This window comes from Neoarthrinium moseri, assembly GCF_022829205.1.
Source record: "Neoarthrinium moseri strain CBS 164.80 chromosome Unknown scaffold35_Wmoseri_CBS_16480, whole genome shotgun sequence".
NCBI lineage: Eukaryota > Fungi > Ascomycota > Sordariomycetes > Amphisphaeriales > Apiosporaceae > Neoarthrinium > Neoarthrinium moseri.
In genome coordinates, this window is record NW_026055149.1 from 173,926 (window position 1) to 195,859 (window position 21,934).

Consider the following 21,934-nt stretch of genomic DNA (forward strand, 5'->3'; position numbering starts at 1 on the left):
TGAGATCGAATCCGGAAACCCTTCTACGTGCCTGTACGAAACGGACCGTCCGAGGCTTCGAGGCTTTGGCAAGCCGCAAGACCAGCTTTCGAATAATTGGGCAAGAAATGGGCTGCGACGGCCTGCCTCGGTCAGGTCAGGGATACGCCCAGACTTGTCACGATTTGCAGCTTCTGGGGATCGATCGAGTCAATACCGGATGAAGACACTGAACTTGCGCTGTGTGGATGTATGTGTAGAACTCGAGGGTGACGGTCAAGACATCAACGACAACATCGAACCACGGCAATACTCTCATTATATCCCATGGCCACCCAAGAATGGCTCCGCCAAGCATTGCAGTGGACCGGGCCCCGTTCGTGAACGGTCGGTCCTGCTTGCTAGGTGCAGCCCGCTTGGACCCTGGGGAAGTTGGAGGAGATTCCTTGCTGCGACAACCTTGCATTGCCACACCCGTCTTGCTGGTGTGAGCATTTGAAACAACAGGGCTTCCTGCTGGAGCTTCCCATCGCCCGCAGAGCATCTGAATAATAATATGAATCAAAAGGCCAAAGCTGACCACAGTAAAGCCTGCGGCAGACGACAGTTTGGGGATTGATACCCTACTTAACTACAGCTTTCGATGCCATGAGTCTGACACGCAATGTGTAGATGACCCCATGTCGCTTGTTGGGGGTTTCGGCTTTCTGCATTTATATGCAGGGAAAAAGCAAAAGCTCTACATGTCATCGTCAGTTGTGTTGCCCCAAAACGTTCAAAGCTGTGCTTCTTGCTAGAGAATATAGGAAGCTATAATGGTTTTGCATCAATATTGGCCATGCGGAACCTTGCGCTTGGATGAACAGCAAATCAGCATTGCGTGTACGTCCGGTTGTGTGCACATGATAGCAGTTATATATCTACTACTCGCCAGTCTCACCCATAATTTGCACCGTGATGGCTGAGAGGATCTCATTTGGCATTGCCTACACCGTAAACGCCGTTTCAGTCATCACCTGTTTTGCGCTGCCTTTAGGAAAGAGTGCGTAAGGAAGAGGTCCAAGCTCCCACAAGGCGTTACGCTGTAGCCTCATTCCGAAAGTTCATGCAAGCCGACGCACGCAGAGTTCAACCCACGGCAACTTCATGACGTAGAGACCCTATTATACTGTTTCATAACTCGTAGGGCTGCGTGCGGCTCAAATTAGATCTCGGGATGAGCCGAGTCGGTACTTCCATTCTCTGGACCCGGCAGTCGAAGTGTGCTAGTTAACCTCGGTTCCATGGCTCGGGTTCTGTGATCGGGTTATCTTAAGACCCATGGGGGGAGATCGGAAAGGGAGGCCAGTGCTTTGGCAGATCAGCATTGGAGAACTTAAACTTAGATTGTCGCGCCATCCCAGGGCCATCTGCTATCTTTGTTCGTAGTGTTACTCTGCCTACAATACGAGTCGCTCCAGGCCCTTCAATGCGATACCATAGGCAACGGGCACGTCAAAGTGGATGTCGAGCACGCTCAAGTCAGCGAGATCCCGATTTATCCCCGTCCAGAGATAGAAAAACGAAGAGAAAACGGATCCATCCCACGCGGCTCAGCGAATGATAAGAGCTGGATGCGGCAGCATCTCGGCGGCGAATTTCGGTCGTGATCCACATGTCTCCAGTTTACCCACCGCCATGGCTCGCGCTATCTCGGGGCTTGGGCTAGACGCGCGAAGGCGCGGCCACCGAGACATGCCATCGCTGGCAAGGTGGTTCCTCCGGGTCCTCCTGCTGGCCTCTGCCCATCCGCTATCCGACTTGCGTTTCCGGGACCTGGGACGGCACTGAGCAAAGGGCTATTGATCCGCAATCAAGATGGGGTGTAAAACTTGGGCAGCCTCCGGAAGAGGGAGTTTTGCGTCTCCAGGGCTCGCCAAAACTTTACACTCGTCCACCGACAATTGACGTCTAGTTGACATCTTAGCCCGTGGTTGCACCGTATCGTGCCGTCGCCCCCTAAACCATTGACTGGTATCACTCCACCGCGGAATATGGCTGAGATCCCGGACGACAAGCAGCGCGGCGCCGCGTTCGACGCACTGGCCGAGGAGTCGACTGCTATGGGAGCAACGGGTGTGATATCGAACCCGAACCGTCCACCACCCGACTTCTCGACCCGACCAGATGGTGGGCTCACGGCATGGCTGCAAGTCCTCAGTTGTTGGTGTGTCGTCTTCTGCACCTTTGGGCTGGTGAACTGCTTTGGTGTCTATCAGACATACTATGAGCAAGTTCTCTTGCCCTCAAGCACATCCTCGGCCATCTCGTGGATTGGGTCTATCCAGGGCTGCATGCTATTGGCCGGAGGTCTCTTCTCCGGCCCCCTTTTCGACATGGGATACTTCCGACACTTGGTGTGCAGCGGTCTTTTCTTCATTGTCCTCGGACAATTCATGACGTCGCTGTGCACTGAATTTTGGCAAGTCTTCCTGGCTCAAGGTGTCTGCATAGGCGTGGGATGTGCACTCGTGTTCTTGCCATCCACTGCTGTCCTGTCACAGTACTTCTCTAAGCGTGTGGCCCTGGCGACCGGGATCGGATCATCTGGGTCGCCTATAGCCGGCACCGTTCTCCCTATTGTGTTTAATCAGCTTGTAGACGAGATAGGTTTTGGCTGGGCCACGCGTGTCATTGCATTCATCTTGCTGGCTCTTGCGATAGTGCCCCTGCTTTTCTTCAAGACCAGGCTACCACCATCGAAGCATCGTCGGAGCTTGATTGATACCTCGGCCTTGACCGATGTCGACTTTATGACGTTCGTCGCCGGCGGATTTTTCTGCTTCATGGGGTTGTACATTCCCTTCTTCTATATCGAGCTGTTCACCGTGAAGCATGGGCTGTCTTCGGCGTCGTTTGCGCCGTATATGCTCACTATTATGAACGCTTCAAGCGTCCTGGGCCGTGTAATTCCTGGGCTTCTCTGTGACCTTACAGGCACTCCCTGTTTTGTCATGGCTGCCTGTGCTGGAGTCTCATGCATCCTCGGCTTCGGATGGCTAGGAATTCGCGACTTTGCTGGCATTGTTGTTTTCGCCGTGCTTTACGGTGCATTCTCCGGTGGCGTCGTCGTCTGCCAACCAACGGGCATCTTTTCGCTCACCTCAGATCACAGTCGCGTTGGGACACGACTAGGGATGTCTTGTTTCGTTGCTGGCATTGCTGTGTTGATTGGAACACCTATCGGTGGAGCCATTTTGGGCGGCGGTGAGAGCGAGGACAGATGGAATGGTTTGATAGGCTTTGGTGCAGTCAGTCTCCTGATCGGGGCTTGTCTGACCTTCACTACGGGAATGGTGGTGTTGCTTCGATTGCGAAGGAAGATGCGGCCTGACACTGTCTAAGCCTTCGGTGCACTTTGATTTCCTAATAGATACTGATAGACTCGGAAGACACACGGATAGACTGATACCCATAGACTTATAGAATATAGAACATGAGATATTTTGCTACATACTTCGTAGTCATCTCGCTGAGTAGTGTGAGCTCGACCTGGTGGATTTCCAAGCGTCATGTGATGTAGCCTTTTCGTGCAGATGCCTTATTAGAGACAGTAAAGCATGAATTATCTGGATCGTCCATTTGTGCATGCAACGGTGGTTGGCATTCCCAACTAATTTAGTCACGACCTGTGAGCAGTGTGGATGACCACTGAGCCTGTGCAGCGTCAAATCTATAATTTGACGGTGCCCGGTATCCATATTAATTTTAGAAACCCATAGCTCATATCGTTCACTTCTCGAGCTTCAGTGAAAAATAGAGGCAAGTGATAGTAAGGACTAGAACATGACCTATGCTTTTCAAATATGCTGTGAGTATAATTTGTCTCGGGACATTTTGGTGGGTGGAATAACAAGCATCGACATAAAAAGATTTCGATAATCTGGGATAGTATCAAGGTGTTCTCGTTCTATATTACTGAACAAGGGTCTATCACGACAGTACTACTACCTGCTTTCAAGTTTTCAACCTTGAATCGCATGACCCCCCTTTCCTGAATCTTACCAGAGTTTGAAAGTCCAACCATTAAAGGAAGGAGGCAGTGTCCTCATAAGTGCAAAACACTGCACAAAACTATTATGAGACCGGGTCTCGCCCGCCGTGAGTAGGAATGAGATCCTCTGCCTTCGATTTCGCTCGGCCAGCGCATGGACTGTTCCACGGACCAAGAAGCGCCAGCGTGGCCCGATCATGGTAAGTTTTGTGAAAATGTTATTTCAGTACGGGATTGACTTAATAACAAGGATGGCATAGAAACAACTCCAGGGAACCAATCCGGCTAATCGGGCGGGGAAACTTAACACTGTCCTATGACACATGCCTTGTCCACGGGGCCACGTCGCTCAGACTGGAGCAAGCATTGTAATTTGGCTGTTATAGAGCATGGTGTCGGGGATGGTCAGTAGCACCTAGCAGTATCATAAAGTTCCAACCAAAGCAAGGCGCATGAGCTATAAAATTACTACGGAGTATAATAGAGTGCTTCCAGACTTGAACAGCCGCATTCAAGCAGACACCCAGGGCATCAAGGGAAGAAGTCGCCGGAGCCCAAAGGCAAGAATACTGTTTCTTCATCAAGTTCTTCGTCGTATGATTTCGAGAGGCCAACTCATCGCCAAGTTCTTTCAACACAGACTGCCGGCGTTGCATAACGGAGGCTAGATACCTATCAAGTGGTTGGTTAACAGGCATCGAGAAAAAGACGTAGTTTTAATTGAAGTTAGCCCCCAATGTCTCAGAAATGACGTCGGGCTCCCCCGGCTGGGCCATGGATTGGCCGCGGAGGATCACCCATAGCCCCGCGGAGCAGGGGTGCACCGAAACGGACACCGTTTGAGGATGCCTGTGCTCTTCATGCTCTACCATTGCAAATTTGAACAATTGTCGATCTCCCCTAGTCTTCGGACGGCTTGCAACCTTGTTTTGACTTCTAGAAAAGCCCAGACGCTGCAAGGTACCACGGATGACTGGGCAGCGTTGTATTCTCAATGGACGGGACGCCCTGGACTTTTTCAAACGACGGCGCCTTGCCTTCCCCGCGTCTGCTCTTGGCCATCTGTATTCAGAGGTCATCGTCTGATGAGTAGGCGCCCTTACGCCGTCACGTTGGTCCATCATGTTGTCATGACACCAGCCACTCGAGATCGACGTAATGATGATTGTCTGATATGATTGTCTGATATGAGTTGCAAGCGCGTTGGTGTTGCGGATTTGAGGCACTGGTCGGCACAGTTCATTTCGCCCCCAGAAGCTTGCCCCTATTGGCTGAAGCAGCCGCATCCAGGTCCTTGTCTTAACCTTTACTTGAAGTCCTCTACTCCCAAATTTGGTAAAGAAAAGTTGCCTCTACTCGTCTGATCTGCGGATCCTGGCTCTTGTTCCTTGCAACCCGGTACATCTCCTGGCGATCTGGCGATCGAATCAACGAAGCTTATTTGACGTCAACCATCATATCCAAATTAATGCATGATGTTTTGTCACACAAGCAGATGGCTTCGCCTCGGCATGCATCGTTGGCCTGTCGCTGGGGGTGGCTGTGGACTTCCTGAGGTGTGACACTGAGGCACGATAACCCCTTTCGTTCTCATATAAGACGCTGCGTGCCTACTACCTTGCGGGAAATGGGGGAATAAGCCTTCTCGCCCTATACACCGAAGCTAAGCAAGGAACACCACCACACCGATTGGACTCTTTGTAAGCTACGATTTTCTCAAACCAGAACAATCATGAAGGCGTCAAGCATCCTAGGGGGCCTTGCCTTGGCAGGCACATCTGTGGCAGACTCTACATTGGCTAGCCCTCCTAGCAAGGTGCAACGAGATATCACTGCTGTTTCTTCGGCCGTGGCTCAAGTCTCAGCAGCCATGGTCACACTCGATACATCGGTCAAGGCATTTGATACCGATGCTACCCAGGTCAAGTCCGATTCCGCTGCTCTTATCGAAACCATCAAATCAGCTGCAACTACCCTCGACGGGTCGTCAGACCTGAGCCTCACGGACGCCGTCTCTCTGCAGTCCTCGGTCTCGTCACTTGGAACTGTCGGCAAGTCTCTGATTTCCGACCTCGAAGCCAAAAAGTCACAGTTCGAGAAAGCCGGGCTATGCAGTGACGTACAGTCCTCCTTCACAGACATAAGCACCACGTCGAACTCCCTGATTGAAACCATCATCGGCAAACTTCCGGAAGAGGCTCAGAGTATCGCGAAGGGCTTGGTGGGCGACGTTCAGGATACTTTGCAGAAAGGGGCCGACGCCTTCTCGTCGAGCAACTGCAAGAGCAGCGGTGGATCGTCCGCCCTCATCACCGCCTCGGCCACTGCGACTGGAGCGAAGGCAACCTCCGAGGTGGCTGCAACTGGAGGAGGAGGAGGAGCAGGAGCTGTCACTGTCACTGTGACTGCACCCTGCCAGTGTGCTGGCTCGTCGACTACACGGACGACTGCAGCTTCCATCCCCTCATCTTTCCCAGTGAGCAGCTTCCCGGTCACGAGCGTCAGGGCAAACTCTACGATTCCAGGGACGGGTACGCTGGTCAGGCCAAGCTCGACCACGGCTTCTGCCATTGTCACGGCTGGGGCGTCGGCCAACGGCATCGGACCGGTGGGACTGGTGGCTGGCCTCTTTGCTGCTCTCGTATTGTAGGCTAGACCCTACTGGAACACAAGGACGAGTCACCCCTCTGGAATATAATAGAGACGGTCACGACGTTGTCAGTTACATTGAAGGCACGGTAGAGCGCATGTTATTTGGTCTCCTAAGCACCGGGCTGGAATACCCAAGTTGTTATATATTGATATCCCTGAATTTCATGAGTCTTGAGTGCGAAAACACCTTAATACATCAATGTCCCTTGATCGACTCCATAGTTTTGAGCGCTGCCACACAAGGTGAGCGCAAGTCATTACAATTATTTTTGACGTAGCCAAGAACCCGCCCTCAGTAAAAAGCCTGTCAAGTGTACAGCTTAATAAGTCTCGTACTCGTCCTCTTCGCAACTGTCCTCGTCATATGGTGGCGGCGGAGGTTGCTTGTATGGAGGCTCAGGCTTGTCATGAGGACCTGGTGGCGGCGGGGGCTTCTCATCTGGTCCTGGCGCGGGTCCTGGCTTACCGTCAGGTCCTGGTGGAGGTGCCGGCTTGTCATGAGGGCCTGGTGGTGGTGGTTTACCATCGGGCCCTGGTGGTGGCGGTTTTCCATCAGGACCTGGTGGTGGTGGTGGTGGTTTACCATCGGGGCCTGGTGGTGGTGGCGGTGGTTTACCATCGGGACCTGGTGGTGGTGGTGGTGGTGGTTTACCATCAGGTCCTGGCGGGGGCAATACGCAAGCTTCATAAGGGCTTGGCGGAGGAGGCTTTGCACCCGGATCAGCAGGAGCAGGTTCTGGCGCGGGCACGGGCGCGGGGGGCGGTGGCGGCGGCTTCTCAGCCGGATCGGCGGGGCCGGGACCTGGTGCCGGTGCGGGCGGTGGTGGCTTCGGAGCCGGCTCGGCAGGCCCTGGCCCGGGCTCCGGCGCCTCAGCCGGGGGGCAGGGCTTGGGAGTCGGCTTCAGCTCGGGTTTGCACTCGTCGTAACATGAGCCGTATCTCTCACCGCAGCTGCTAATGCCATCGAAGCAGACGATGTGAGGGCATTGCTTCTCTGGGGTCTCTGGGTAAGGAGCGGGAGGCTTCTGCTGGTAGTTGGGCAGGGCGAGGGCTACGGCCACGAGGGCGAGCAGGGGAAAGGCGTGAGATCGCATTGCGCAGCTGTATTAGCACACGGGGACGGCCTGGAAAATGATCTGTCCTGTCCTGTCCTCCAACTCCCCTACAACGAAAGAGCTGGCCAACCTAGGACTTATATAGAGCCGAGTCTGGTTCACCAAAATGTCTATAAGAACCGCCAAGGCTGGCTGTAAGTACATGAGTTGGATGTGACGCCTAGCCTTGGCAAACATATGTCCCGGACTGGCTATAACATTGTCCCCGTCACAAAAGCTGGGGTTTTGCGACATGTCCGGTTATTGTCCTGGATTGAGTTCCGGGTTGTGTCAATCGGAAATTTGCTCCATGGCCCCCAGAGCCACGGATTCAGCCCTGCAAATGACATGTCTCGAGGAACGTTGAACTCTATCAGTGTCTACCAAGCGCCAGAAATCGCTCTCAGGCCATAGGGCTGCCTAAGCCGTGTTTATGCAGGATCATCGAAGACGGGAAGTTTCGAAGTCGCCTTGAGAATGCGGAGGCTGTCATACCAAACCCAGCAGGATCTTGCCCGATGCTACTCAAGTATGTGGTCTGGAGTTTAGCCTAGTTGCCGGTTACCACGAATACTGGACGGCAGCGAGTTGCGGGGGCAGGGGCGTCTATTAATAGTAAATTCTAGGGAGAGTTGAATGAAATGGCTGCCCGGTGTTCATGGGGTTCTCTTGAACCACTGCTCCATTGGCAAACTGCTTGTTACTTAGACGAGAGGGCTTCAGAGTGCAAACTGTCATCGGATGTGGTATACGCGATCCAGAACGAGGCAAACTGGACAAGGCGAATAAGGCGCTGCCACAGAGTCTCATTGTTCATTCACGGCTTTACCGTCTCTGGCCTGTAATTGTAGTTGATGTTAGAACCTAGCTGGAAGAACATCATCATTCTCTGGAGCAGCTAGTTTGACTTGGTTGTGGCCGATGACTCGGATACGAGGAGGCCAGAACAGCCACAAATGCGGAGTCCAATTGCTCGGCGACAGTTGTGCTTCCGTACATAGCGGCCCGACACTGCGAAATAGGTTCGGGGGCGAGGTACCGCGATATCTGGGCGCATTCTAGAAACCTGGAGGACAAGCCAGGCCAGGCAAGCCCCCCATCTGCACTGTGTAGGATGTCTCGCAACGTTCCACGTCAGGACTAACTAGGCCAGTCAAGATCTCAGAACTCCCAATCACGACACTTCATGATTGTGTGAGGCTTGTCGATCTATCGACCCCCTCATCTACTTGGTCTCGGGTAGCTGTTATGCGAGTATTGGACTTAGGTAATGGAATTGCATTCATCTCGAGGACCTGGTGGGTAGTAGACTCCCGGCTGCTTCCAACAGTTCCTGCCTCCGTTACGTCGATCATGACACACGTGACCTGGACGAGCCACAAGCCTGTTGTGCATAGTAGTCTCGTAGTCTCACAGCCAAGTCTGCTTTGCGAGACAAGCGTTCAGTAGCCATTTGTTGACCACCTGACTAGAGGGTCAAAGAAGGTTCTATCCGGAATAGACTTATTCGCCGATCAGCTAGTCAAGGTGCCCCTCGGCCTTGCCAAGAACTCGGGTCTCCCTCGCCAGTCACCAGCCTGTCAGTCTCTTGTCTCCTGTAGTACGCCGCATCTACTGCTGGGCACTTGGCGATTGGACCTCTCAACATTGTATGCAAAGCAACTGTGGCTTTGAGCAGTCCAACAAGTGACCGTCCATCTCGGCTCCGGGGGCTTGCGTCGTGCGGCCCTCAACTGGTCGCGGGACCCTTCGAGGTTGCTGTGCTGGCGCTCTGGTCAGCCAGATGGATGAGATCATGTGGGGCTTCGTGGTGATTCTGTGTCCAGGGACAGTTTGACAGGGGCCCCAGGAGAGGCCCTTCGCATTTAATCGCCAAGCGTTCCACCCAAATACCTACGCGACAGCCCCGCTGTCACTGGGCTTTGGCTGGTGACTGGTGACTGTTCTGGGCGGATGGGCTAAGGGCTGCCCTACAGTTGGTCCCCGCTAAGTTGCAGTTAGCCGAGTCGGGTCGGGCGATCCAGGCGTGGACCGTGGGGTGGGCAGGGGGCCTGAGGGGCCTGAGGGGCCTGAGGGGCTTGAGACTCCGGCTTGAGAGGCCTCGACTGACATCACCGGTCCAGTGCGGGCCACATGCGCTGTTCCAGGCTCTGGAAGTTTGCAGACTTGCAGGCATGCTGGCAAGCCCCCGTAGGTCATTCGCTACACCGCAACACGATCGCGGCGAGACGGAGAGCGTCCGTCCAGTCGGGCCTTCGCACACATGCAGCACCTACGTCGTGGTGCGTCGTGTGCCGCGTCTGCGTTTGCCAAAACCGTGCCCTGGACCCTTCTTGCTTGATCGCCGGAGATCCCCCTCCACGCCCCTATGCCCGTTGCCCGTTGCCCGTTGCCCGTGGACGAGCACAACCGCACAAGCCGGACGGCCACTCGTAGCCATCGCCAGGGTAGACCTGTTTGCTTAAGTGCCGAGTGTCTGTCCGTCTGCCTGTCTGTCTGTCTCTCTATAACCTGCCTGCTCTGCCAGGGGTTCGCAAGGCTATACCTAGTCGACTCCATCCCTCTTGCAAACCTGAAAGCAGATCGTCCTCCCAAAGAGGCTATTCCTTCCTCGCAGCACATTCCTTTTTCTTCATAATCAGCAATCATGGCGTCCAGGTCCTCGCGCTACGATCCCAAGTACGACGACCCGTACGTGTCCCACAGGGCATACCCGGACTCTCACGCTGGGGTGGGCGACGATGCCTTCGAGTACGTCGGGTCCGATGCCTTTCCCGAGCCGCCGCCTCACACATTTGAAGGTGAAGAGCCGAGGTCGTCACGGCGTCACAGGTCGAGCAGAGCGTCGACCCTGCCGCCAAACTCCAGCGGTGCCTCCCCTCCACCCAGGTCGAGGCGCGGAGGCTCTCCACCCCACCGTTCCTCGAGGCACCATTCCAGCTCGCCCCCACGGCACCGGCGCTCCAGACGCGACGATTCACCACCGAGAAAGTCATCCAAGACTGCCGCAGATGCCGCTGCTGCGGGGGCCGTGGTCGGGGCCGCAGCAGCAGCGACGGCGGCGGCAGCTGGTAGTCCGAGTAGTCCAAAGCAGGACAGGTTTGGACGCTGGGTCAACCGCCCTGCCCTCAAAAAGAACATGAAAACCTACAGTCGCAAAGGCTTAAACACTCTAGGCGATGTGGTGCAGGCGTACGCCGCAGCCCAGAACCCACAGTTGGCACGAGGTCGTTCAGCGGGGCCGGGCTACGGTGGTCGCTACGACGATTACCACGACGACCCGTACGACCGGCCACGCCGTCGCAGACACTATTCTATAAGCCCCTCGCCTTCACCACCACCACCGCGGCGAAGGGCATCGGCAAAGGACAGTGACCGTCGTCGGCCGCCGCTGCACGGGCGACAGAAGTCATACAGCGTGTCCCCCGCCCGGACCAGGGGCTACGATTCAGACGAGGATCGCCGGCATAGGCGTCGCAGCCGCCGATATTCTGTCAGTCCCTCGCCGTCACCCCAAAGGCGGCGCCATCGGTCACATTCCCATCGCCGAGGCTCAGAAACCCCAACGAGAGGTTCGCAGTCCAGACGGGAGTTCTACAAGAACGAGATGAAGTCACCGAACCCCGACGTTGCCCACAGATGGCAGCTGGCAGCCCGTGCGGCTCTGGAGGCGGGCGGCGTCACTGCCTTCCGCCTTCGTAAGGAGCCTGGCTCTTGGACCGGCCAGAAGGGCGCCAAGGTTGCTACTGCTGCCTTGGGTGCCGCTGCCATCGATGCTTTCATCGACAAAGATCCGCGGCGTACGAAAGCTGGTGGTGTGAAGGGCATGGCAGAGAGTGTGGTTGGCGGCTTGGTGGCGAGTAAGCTCATGGGCTTTCAGTCCGCGACAACACGCAAGGGCAAGCCACGAGTTTTCTAGGGGCCGTTGAGCTGACTTTTAGACCCGGCATCTGGCTGAATTGCCCACCACCGCCTCATCCTACACAACTTGGTACTCCACCCTTGTCCACGCTTCGATGCCAGTGAGCAAGATGCACTACAGTATTTCCTTGGGGCATAGAATCCCGGGGACAGATTCCAGCATTTAATTGCAGAATGAAACAGTCTTTTAACGATATAACGACATTGTATGAACAGAATTTCACGGTACCAGGACCTGCGGAGGGACGTGAAAACTAGATAACTCAGAGAGTATAACTGGAGTACGGAACAGGTCTAATTGTCATTGGAGTTCCTCATCAAGATTAGTTAAATAAATGTAAACTAATGCCTCAATACTTCAACCATTTTGATCAAGTGCGTCTTGCGAATGAAGAATGGAGAATGAGTCACGTATGGATGTGATGCTTGACGAGCATACATACGACTATGTGACGCCAACTCTGAAGAATATAGGCTACTGGCCACGTGACATTGAATGTGGCCACTGAATATACCACGTTTTCGTTGAATATGCCTCACCGTGACACTTTCTAAGACGACTCCAAAGTTTACGAAAGTTCGCTTGGGTTGGGTTGGGCCTAGGATTCTTCTCGAATGCTGTAGCTGTAGTATAAGACGCGTTCTTACATTGTCTATGATTCCCGTGCCGACCTCTAGAGGTTTTATCTACCCTGGATGGATGATACAAGACCACTCACAGCCAATGTCACTACACGCACTGCTCGGCTCGCATAATAATTATAAGGGAAGCCATCGAAGAATCCGTGCACCCCCAATGGCCGAAAATCTACCGTACGGGCCCAAGGTTAGGACAATTTCTCTTTTACTTTATTATATATACTAGACTGAGAGGGTCGCCCCCATTTCGGCTCCGCGCTCGCCCATTGCGTCTGCCAAGATGTGACATAGTGTCCGGGACTAGGGCATCATTGGTGGAGATTTCACCATTCCAGTAGCGTGCCAAGTAATTCAGGACTGCTCTCATCTCCATACATGGAGAAGCTCCAGTAACTATGTTCAGGGGCAGGGAAACAACATTGCAAGCAGGAATGATGCAAGTTAGGTTCGATACGTAAGATCACCGGGACTACTTTTGATATGTATAAATAACTAAAGTTCCGTTCGTTCGAAGCCCCCTTCTAGAAATTCATGTTACTCTCAAGGATCTGACAGTACTAAGTTAGCTGATTACGATGCCTAGCAGACGGGCTTTTCACCACGTGGTTCTGGCGACTGTTCTGTGTAGTGCTGCCCAAGCTGCGCTCCTATACGTCTCGCCAACAGGTACCGGCTCGGGCACTATCGATGCGCCCTTTGGTTCCATTCAAGCTGCCGTAAATGCCGCGGCCGCAGGAGACACGATATATCTACGAGCTGGGAGTTACAAGCCGACAACAAATATACAGATCACCAAGAGTGGTACTAGAACTTCGCCAATCACCCTCAGACCCTATGGGACAGAGAAGGTTATTCTAGATGGAGAATCACTTCCAGGGTCAGTCTTGCGAACATTCCAAAAGTCATAATGCTGACTTTACTTATCATAGAACACCATACGGCGTAGGCGAGTCTCTACCCAATGCCGAGAGAGGGATTCTCCACATCGAAGGGGCAAACTATTGGAAGTTCTACAATCTAGAGTATGATTTCCTATACCGGTCGGAATCGTCAATCATTATACTGACCGGACATCCAGGCTTATCAATGGACCGTACGGCGTCTACGCACGTGATGCCTCTCACAACTACTACGAGCTGCTCTCGACGCATGGCAACTACGAATCTGGGTTCCAGATTCAAGGTACGTCCTCAAACAACACGGTGGTCTATCTGGATTCGTACCGGAACCGAGACCCGCGCAAGAACGGCGAGAGCGCCGATGGCTTTGCATGCAAGGAGGGATCCGGCGAGGGCAACGTGCTGCGTAATGCCCGGCTGTGGGACAACGTAGATGACGGGCTCGACTTATTCCAGTTCGGTTCCGCAGTCACTCTCGAAGAGGTCTACGCATGGGGCAACGGCTTCAACCGCTGGGGGTTCACAGAGTTCGAGGGAGATGGCAATGGATTCAAGCTAGGCATCACCAACAACCCGCCGGCAAACCACATCGTCAAGAATTGTATGGCCTTTGCCAATGCCAAGAAGGGCTTTATTGATAACGGAAACCCCGGCTCGCTCACATTCACTCGAAACACGGCCTGGAACAACGGTGACCTTGGGTTCCACATGCGCAGCTCAGCATCGACGCTGACCAGCAATGTCGCAGCCCTGAACGTTGGCAGTGCGCAGGTCAGTCTGGTCAAGGGCAGCAAGTCCTCTGGAAACTCCTGGGACTCTTCGACCACCTGGTCCAACAGCTCTTTCAAGAGCGTTGACGCCACGACGCTGAAGGGCGCCAGAAACGCGGATGGTTCCGTGCGCGGGTCCGACTTTCTGGTCCCGGCGTCGGGTGCTGCCATCGGGGCGACGACAAAGGGCGCTGTCCGATAGAGGACATAATCACATAGTTAATCTAATCAAAATACGCCTTAGATTATTAATATATATTTGAACAGTTCAGATCTGCAACCCAATGAACTTCTTAACTTTGCTTACTACCCTCTCCAGTTCAATTAACCCAACGGTCCACCACTGCCTCTTCTTCCAACCCTCCTGCACTGGCAGGCGCTCCTCGAGGAATAGCGCGCGGACGTATTCGGATGGAATGCTCTTCCTGTCGCCGAAGACGCTCAGAATCAGCGCGATTTCTCCGCATGCCGTTTGATGTTGCTTTTTCTCGTAGGTGACCTCGGGGTTGCTTTCCTTCTGCTCCTCTATCCTCCGGCGCCGGAAGTTTGCCAGGTCCTCCAGCGTCAGTGTCTTTCCTCCATCCGATGACGACTCGAGCAATCGCTTGACGAGTTCCGGCTGACGAGTGTGGTTGTCACCCTGCGCAATGTCCCAGCGACTGAGCGAAATGTCGTGTTCCACGGCACCATGCAGCGCAAATTGGTCGAGGCCCAGGCACTTGTTGCCCATCGAGTCGACCTGGCCGGGTCGGCGCATGCCGAAGCCGGTGAAGGCAATGGCCCAGGGGTTCCGGACGAGATACCAGATCTTGCCCAGGAGCGAGCGACTCGGCTGGACTGCGTCGTCGCCCTTCAGACCCGGGACTACGCGCTCGAGAAAGATCGGGTTGCTCAGTGTCGCACCGAGGACCGGGGAGATCCCCAGCGCGTGCATGGCGGCGGTGAAGTCGCCGACGCGACAGTCACGCCCGTCTCGCGGGAGGTAGCCATGGTTCGCCAGGGAGTTGATCACCGGACAAGGCCCCCTCAGGTCATTGGGCCCGGAAGGGATGTAAGTACCCTTGGCCGCTGAAGTGGGTTTGGCCTGTGTTGTGGTCGACATGTTGATGCGAGCCGTGCTACCTAGTTTGGTGCGCAAAACCGAACAATTGAAGGAGACTACATTGCATGTCTCAGCAGCAGCCTCGAGGTGTAGATATAAATATGTAAATCGGTAGCCTCGGGGGCTGTGGAAGTTGCCTAGAAACAAGGGTGCCGACGGTCACGTCCGACTGATACTAGGAATTTCAGCCAAGCAAGGGCGGCCGAGAGGTTGTACCATGCAGTGGACACAAATGCGGGCGTCCTGATTTGCTGTGGACCGCGAGACTGGGGTTAGTTTCTCAGCGCCATCACATAAGGGGAAGGGCTGAAGCTGCACGCTACTTGCGCCGCATACTCCACTGTCTAAGACAGCACTGTTGGTTGGAACCCTGATGCGGCTGATCGGGATGCAATCGTCGGTGCGATTTGCCAATGAAACGCCGCGTTTGGCTGCTATTTTCCACCTGCCCAAACCCCCTGTTCGTCAGCTTGCATGTCGCACAAGCCTCGGCAGAATTAATAGTCTGACCTCTCGCGACTGCGATGAAGATGCATATATTAACATGTTTTGAAAAATAGTAATATGGATTGTGATCATAGTGGCCGACAGGCACAGGGGCTGTCCTATGGTTGATTTTCAGGATGTGATACCGTCCATTACCCCGGTAACCGTATAGCTAAAGCCAAGAGCCACCATGCAACTTGCGCAATATAATTTAGTACATAACTATGCGGCAAAAAATCCCGTAAATTTGAAATCATTGGTTCGTTGATCGGAAGTTATTCCAACGGATCTTGAAGTTCCTACTCGCGGTGCTGGACTGTCCATCTTTGCAGTTGCCGTACGCCTCGTCTATTCGATTGCTAGAGGAAGGAAAGTCCTGCTTCTGAAAGGATATGGTCTATAAAGCTATCTCATTCAGGCCCGCCGGTTTTTGTATGTCGTTCCTCTCACTCCTTGGAGCATGGTTCGAATGGTGCCGCGAAATTGAGCAGTCAGCCCTTCAGTCATCCGGTCAACATTAGGAATAGTCCACATTTTGTAGAGGCGACGATGTGTGTAGGACACACGATAATGGTTTTGCTTTGGAATGAAATGGTCTCAAAGGTAGTATGCAGACTTGCTACAGCCGATAATTCGAGCTGTCGGGCCGTGAGTATGTTTTTATAGTGAAGCGCTTGGTGGATCTCGGCGTGGACAAAACGGATATATGCTTTAGACGGGCTTGCGTGAGTGGGTATACTCTCTGGTGAGCCTCTAGTCGAAGTCTTATGTGATCATACTCAAGCTAGGGCTTTCACGCGCGAGCACGTATATGCGATTAGTCCCAATTTACTCCATGATCTTATTTATCACGTGCTGTACGACTCGAAAGATGAGCCGGACTGATGAGTCCGAAGCGCGCCTTACTATGAAACAGTGCACATCCTTTTATTATTAATTTTCTGTCTCAGTGTCTCGCACTAGTGCCATCAACGCGAACATGCCGTCTTGCTCATGCCGTACTTGACTGATGTCTTTGCACAAATTGCACACTCTTCTCAGAGAGCACATCATGATTCGATTCTAGGACTACGCCCGTGCCGATTGGCCCTGTGCGGTCGCCGTCTAGCTCATAGAGATGCTGGTTGCTCTTTGCCTTCACAAAATAGACGTGGTGAAAATCGACCTCTGCTTCTGCATGCGGTACAGGCGAGCATCCTTCATTGGCTAAATTGGTATACATTTCTTCAAGTCTCGTCGAGTCCTCGATTACGAGATGACGTTTGCTTGTAGCGGTTGCTGGATAATCGGACATTGGTTCTTCGAGTAGACAACCGGGCGCTAGACTTTGTCAACATATATATTGTACCGCGAGACGCAGTCCTTACGCAGTTCACTTTGGGATAGCTTGCTGCTCGAGGAATGCAGGATAGCATAAAGCCCACATGCGTTGATGATTGTTTGCTTGAACCATACAACATTGTCATGATCGGTGCGCATTTCGTTTGACCCAACCCTCCGAACCTCGTAATCCTGAGTGGTGGGGTAGAGCCGCTTGATTCTTCAAGCGACACAACATCTTCAAAGAACAAGACATGACGAGGCGCCGAGCGAATATATAAGCTGATTAAATATCTCAGGGTCGGACTCGATTGGTAAGAAATGCTTGCGATAGCTTGTATTCATGATGGCGAAAGGGTATCAATCGTTGCAAGATGCATTGTGGCAGCTCCATGAGCTTGTGAACGATATGACTTACTGTCAATTCTGTGCAGGCAATCGGATAAAATTATGTAGTGGTGCCTGTCGAAATCTCGGTACATATGAGTCCAAATGTCCAGCCGATTACCAAGTGGCGCAGCTGGCAACCACAAAGTGGTTCATAATTCCTTTTGGCATGCTTTTGATCTTTTGGAGCACCAGCGCCCAACGGATCTGCCAGGTCTTAATCCTCAATCTAATTGGGAGAATGCGTGCACCCTATCCAACGCTGAGGCTTGTACGCGGAGGTTGGCCGCTCGCTACGTCCCGTCGCGGGGGTTTCTCGTAGCACATCTCTTGCAAGCCAGTTCAGAGGGTGGAGGCCTCAGTACAAGTTGATGTTAGACATTGGCGTGAATTATTGTACATGGGCTTTCACAACGCTTGTTGTCGTTCGTTGCCGAGCTTTCTGCAACTTTCTCCATGTGCATCGCATCTGAGGGTGGACGTACAGTAGCGTATGTATTGTCTTAAAGCCCGATTCGTGCGGTTGGAGAAAATCCCTTCGGAAGTATTGGAAGAAGTATTAGAGAGCTCAAGGCAGACGAGAAGTAAACGGTTTGTCCGGAGTTTTCAGTTCACTCCTGGAGACTATTGCTAACAACCCCGCTGTCGGTTTTCAGTTCCTCGAAGGACCGAAAGCTTGTAAGGAGTATGGCACAATCATCGCTCGATATACCAAGCGATCTCTTTACACGTAAATGAGATCCAATACCAGAAGAAGTTCCGTTATGAGAAGCACATAGCCTTTGTCTCTTTTCATAGAGGCAGTGGTAGGTGAAACTTTACAGCAGCTGGACACGAACTTCTCCGACTTATGACTGAACAGCTCTAATCCAACAGATGCTCTAACATGTGTGTCAAGCAAACAATACTATACTCCACCTCTGGTGTCATATTAAACATTAAAAGTGGAACGCCTCAACGAGGTCGACGTTTGATTAATCCCAAGTTAGGTAGACCCACATGCTCCCCGCCTCCACATCTTGACACTCTTGATTGACATTCCCTTCTGATCACCGTCGCCCCATGTGGGAAGCCAGATGTCTTTGGCACTCCAGAACTGCTGCGTGGCTTTGGTCGAGGAATCGCTCCACGGCTTCTCTCCTTCGCCATCACTGAAAACATGTCAGTCGACTGCATAGAGTCTTAGATCAGTGACGTGCGCACCTGAAGAAACCAGAAGTGGATCCGACAGCCACATTCAAAATGAGGTAGAACGATTGGTCGAAAGGAGCGTTTAGTGTCGATGAGTTGGAGGTAGCCCAAAGATTTGCCTAATATGATGTGAGCTATCACATCCTGCTTTTCATTAGGAACCATAACGTACCCCTGTGTATTCAAAGTGACCGCGGTTAAATAGGCTGCCCCAGGAGGAGCCGAAAGGCACATAGAGCGATTGCTGTACTTTCTTAGTTCCAGACCTACTGCTGTGATCCTACCCTTTTATCACTTACCAATAGGCGGTTGTCAACATAAGTGTAGAGGTAGCTATCGCTCCACTCCATTCCATAAATGTGGAAGTCATCTGAATAGTCGCCATGCTTGATTTGACGAGTATTTGATGTCCTCCAATAACCGTCTTCTCCAGTATCAGGGCCCCAGTGAAGGGTTCCGGATACTTCATCACGACCACCACTGTAGCCACGAGCGTTGCCTCTAGACTCCATGATGTCAATTTCTCCGCTTCGGGGCCATTCACCGTAGACGCTGTCCTCTGGCATCATCCTTGTCATAGCCGTCAGCAGTTCGTTCAACGGAGTGAATGTATAAGTGCTTACCAAATCGCGGGCCAGATCCAATCACCTTTTGGAAGTTTTGCAACAACTTCAACCTTTCCGTAACGTATGTTATGCTTGCCTTTGGTGTTGATCCTGCCACTTCGAACGGGATTGATGACAGTACCCTTGGTCGAGTTGCTAGTTATCACGCAGTCTTTGGCATCGGTGCTAGTACACGTTCCCAGCGCAGTAAGGTTGAGAGTGTAACCGTCTGTCAGCTGGGCCTCGGTAATGTCAGTGACTTCAGTAGTCAGGGTAGGCACAATGTGCAATCCATTTGAATCTGTGTAGATATTTTTGGTGTCGTTGGTCGTCCAGTCAAACGACTCCGCGCCGAAGCCGCCAAGCTCTTGCTCAAACGACCAATTATCAGAACTAATCCCGCCGGAAAAGTCGTCAGTGAATACCAAACAGTAGTCTGGGTTGTCGACGGATGCCCAGCCTGTATAAATGATATACCCTGCGAGTAACAACCCGAGGAAGCTGATGCCGAAGACGATAATCATATCCCACTTTTTCCGAGGAGTACTCCGTGCGAGCCATGGCTTCTCATAGGGGCCGATGAGGCGAGCCGACTTGAATTTCCGTTGCTTTCGGGGCCTGGTGCCAGACTCTACACAAGAATATTAATCAAGGATGAATGGAGGATGATATAGGGCAGCGTACGCGAGAATCTTGAAGAAGATACAGATCGTATCGACAATGGCCTCCCCACGGATGACCTGTTGTCTGGCGTGTCGAAAGGATTATTGAGGAACTCAGTCCGGATCGATCCTGCTATGGAGCCAGCCTTCTCCATTGCTGGTGAAATAGGGACCCTGTCCAGCTTCACGGGAGTCCGACAGATTTTGCTTTCTTAGTAAACGAGACGTGGGATGTGAGAGAGGTGGGTTGGTGTTATTTCCAATAGTCTTTTTCGCGGCCAACGCTTTTCAATGTTCGAGAGGCAACTTACTGAGTGTCAGAAAACTCAGGGACGGGGCTCAAGAGACTTTCGCTCCCATATGGGCTACTCTCAGGAGCTGTCAGCGACTTCCATTGTCCGAGCCTATGATCCTAGCTTCAGTCCATGGCCCGGCCAGACTCCCATGGTGGCTTGTATCATGCAGCTGAATACAGCGTCGGATCTAGACGTGACACAGGAAGAGGCTATCGGGCATGGCATTCACTAGCCTCTGTTCCAATGTCAGTCTAACATGATTGCGTTCCTACGTCGGATTAGACCCGATACAGTGGCGTTGGATGATATCCTGATTGCCTAGAGCCTAGGAATGAGTTGCTTGCAGCTGCTCCAGTTTTTGTGCTTGTGAATGATATGTTTCGAGTTTTCAAGTGGCTGTTTGATCATCAACCGAATCAGTGATTATTCTGATATATCCTCGAATTATAGCACAAGAATTTGATCAGACAGAGATAATCTCTGCTGATGTAGTTAGAGCTCTAAGCTCTTGCATGTACCTCAAGTCTAAAAACTACACGATAAAGTCCGACTCACAGACACCTTACGCCAAAGAGCTGTGGAACCAAGGGCTCTAGCCAGCAGCATTAGCTGCCAGTGATAAGAGTTACTGTCAGTGTGCAATCCTTGCAGGGATAAACGTGGTATTAGATCCAGCATGGGTGTGCTGATAAATATCTGGACGCTTTCAAGGTTTGGCCTCTTGGGCTAATTTAGCGAGTCATCCCAATATTCGGCTCACGGCAGCGCATTGTCAGGCACGACAGCCGCCGTTTCTTGGCTGACGAAAAGGTCTGGCCCTGCCCTCTAACACCACAGCTGTGCATTTCCGTTTTTGCGGCTTTATGGTACGTAATTAATGCATACAATGTTGTATTTCGGACCTCTCTTTGCTTGTTGCATCCATACGTATGTCTCATGGAAGCACCACAATCTGCTTATTTTATCTTGTCCACGGTTATGACCCCTCGTCTGGCTACGATCGGGGCCCGATGCAAATAAACCTAACCCCTTGACCTGAAATCGGCGAGAGGTTTCAGGCCGTTACTCTTCTCAAGCCCAAGCCGCCGGAAAGTGTCGTAATCAGTGAGCTAAGATGGATTTTGCGCGGCGGGAGCTATAGGAAGATAAGAATCTTATCTGGCCAATTAGATAACTCGTGTACGCCACTTCTTCTTCAACATTCTAGTTCAACTAGGGACTAGGCGGTGCGCCAAAGCAGGAACCGCGCCAAGGAGCTCTGGTAGGGCAAAGCTAATGTAAGACCAAAGCATAACATACAGCCACCATGCAGCCACTATCGCACATCTTTAGCCAGCCAGGTGCGATAGGTGAGGGAGTTGATAGCGAACGAATTCGGTCCGGGCTGATTATCCGGTATCTACAAGAAGAGGCAAGCCTTTCCCCCCCTATTTCGGCTGTAGAATACATGGTCATCCAGCCGCATAGCGCACGAGTTGTTTATGACATCCCGAGAGGCTTGGGACTATTGCGTCCGGCCTTCTCCAAGTGGTTTGCTGCGCCTCAGACTTTCACCAGTAGATGCAGCTAGTGGTGTCCTCGTATTACAGAGCTGCCAGTGCAATGTGCAATTGGTGTGCTTGGTACGAAGTAGCCGGGATATTGCTTGCCTTCAGCGTTGTTGAAGCTCAGCTTTCTATACCAAGGCTGTGGAGTGGATATTTTTCACCAAAGATATGACAAGAGGCGTTCAAGCGCGTTCAGCTCCCGCGTCAGTGATTTGAGATATCGTCAACGTATGCCACAAGGGGAAAGGCAAGCCAGAAATGATTCTTGGAGTCTGGACTAAACACTTCGGTCCATTCACGGCCAGACCGCAGAGTCCAGCTCTAGGAATAGTTTGACCTAGATTTAGAGCA

The 21,934-nt window shown here is 52.5% G+C and overlaps 7 protein-coding genes across 7 annotated transcripts; 4 read left to right on the plus strand and 3 right to left on the minus strand.

Annotated features, from left to right (window-relative positions):
- Window positions 1–2,012: 2,012 nt before the first annotated feature.
- JN550_008388 (uncharacterized protein) lies at window positions 2,013–3,362 on the plus strand (the record flags this gene model as incomplete). Its single annotated transcript, XM_049320344.1, has 1 exon — window positions 2,013–3,362. The coding sequence occupies one exon, from the start codon at window positions 2,013–2,015 to the stop codon at window positions 3,360–3,362; it is 1,350 nt and encodes a 449-aa protein (XP_049169610.1).
- Window positions 3,363–5,744: 2,382 nt separating this feature from the next.
- JN550_008389 (uncharacterized protein) lies at window positions 5,745–6,662 on the plus strand (the record flags this gene model as incomplete). Its single annotated transcript, XM_049320345.1, has 1 exon — window positions 5,745–6,662. The coding sequence occupies one exon, from the start codon at window positions 5,745–5,747 to the stop codon at window positions 6,660–6,662; it is 918 nt and encodes a 305-aa protein (XP_049169611.1).
- Window positions 6,663–6,984: 322 nt separating this feature from the next.
- Window positions 6,985–7,758, minus strand: JN550_008390 (uncharacterized protein; the record flags this gene model as incomplete). The annotated part of the gene is made up of 1 exon (XM_049320346.1): window positions 6,985–7,758. The coding sequence occupies one exon, from the start codon at window positions 7,756–7,758 to the stop codon at window positions 6,985–6,987; it is 774 nt and encodes a 257-aa protein (XP_049169612.1).
- A 2,647-nt stretch (window positions 7,759–10,405) lies between these two features.
- Window positions 10,406–11,677, plus strand: JN550_008391 (uncharacterized protein; the record flags this gene model as incomplete). Its single annotated transcript, XM_049320347.1, has 1 exon — window positions 10,406–11,677. The coding sequence occupies one exon, from the start codon at window positions 10,406–10,408 to the stop codon at window positions 11,675–11,677; it is 1,272 nt and encodes a 423-aa protein (XP_049169613.1).
- A 1,216-nt stretch (window positions 11,678–12,893) lies between these two features.
- JN550_008392 (uncharacterized protein) lies at window positions 12,894–14,189 on the plus strand (the record flags this gene model as incomplete). The annotated part of the gene is made up of 3 exons (XM_049320348.1): window positions 12,894–13,195; window positions 13,248–13,340; window positions 13,397–14,189. 3 exons carry the CDS (start codon window positions 12,894–12,896, stop codon window positions 14,187–14,189), a joined length of 1,188 nt encoding a protein of 395 aa, XP_049169614.1.
- Window positions 14,190–14,255: 66 nt separating this feature from the next.
- On the minus strand, window positions 14,256–15,089 carry JN550_008393 (uncharacterized protein; the record flags this gene model as incomplete). Its single annotated transcript, XM_049320349.1, has 1 exon — window positions 14,256–15,089. One exon carries the CDS (start codon window positions 15,087–15,089, stop codon window positions 14,256–14,258), a length of 834 nt encoding a protein of 277 aa, XP_049169615.1.
- A 3,178-nt stretch (window positions 15,090–18,267) lies between these two features.
- Window positions 18,268–19,895, minus strand: JN550_008394 (uncharacterized protein; the record flags this gene model as incomplete). The annotated part of the gene is made up of 6 exons (XM_049320350.1): window positions 18,268–18,433; window positions 18,486–18,592; window positions 18,646–18,717; window positions 18,773–19,043; window positions 19,097–19,709; window positions 19,763–19,895. The coding sequence occupies 6 exons, from the start codon at window positions 19,893–19,895 to the stop codon at window positions 18,268–18,270; spliced, it is 1,362 nt and encodes a 453-aa protein (XP_049169616.1).
- Between the last annotated feature and the right edge of the window lie 2,039 nt (window positions 19,896–21,934).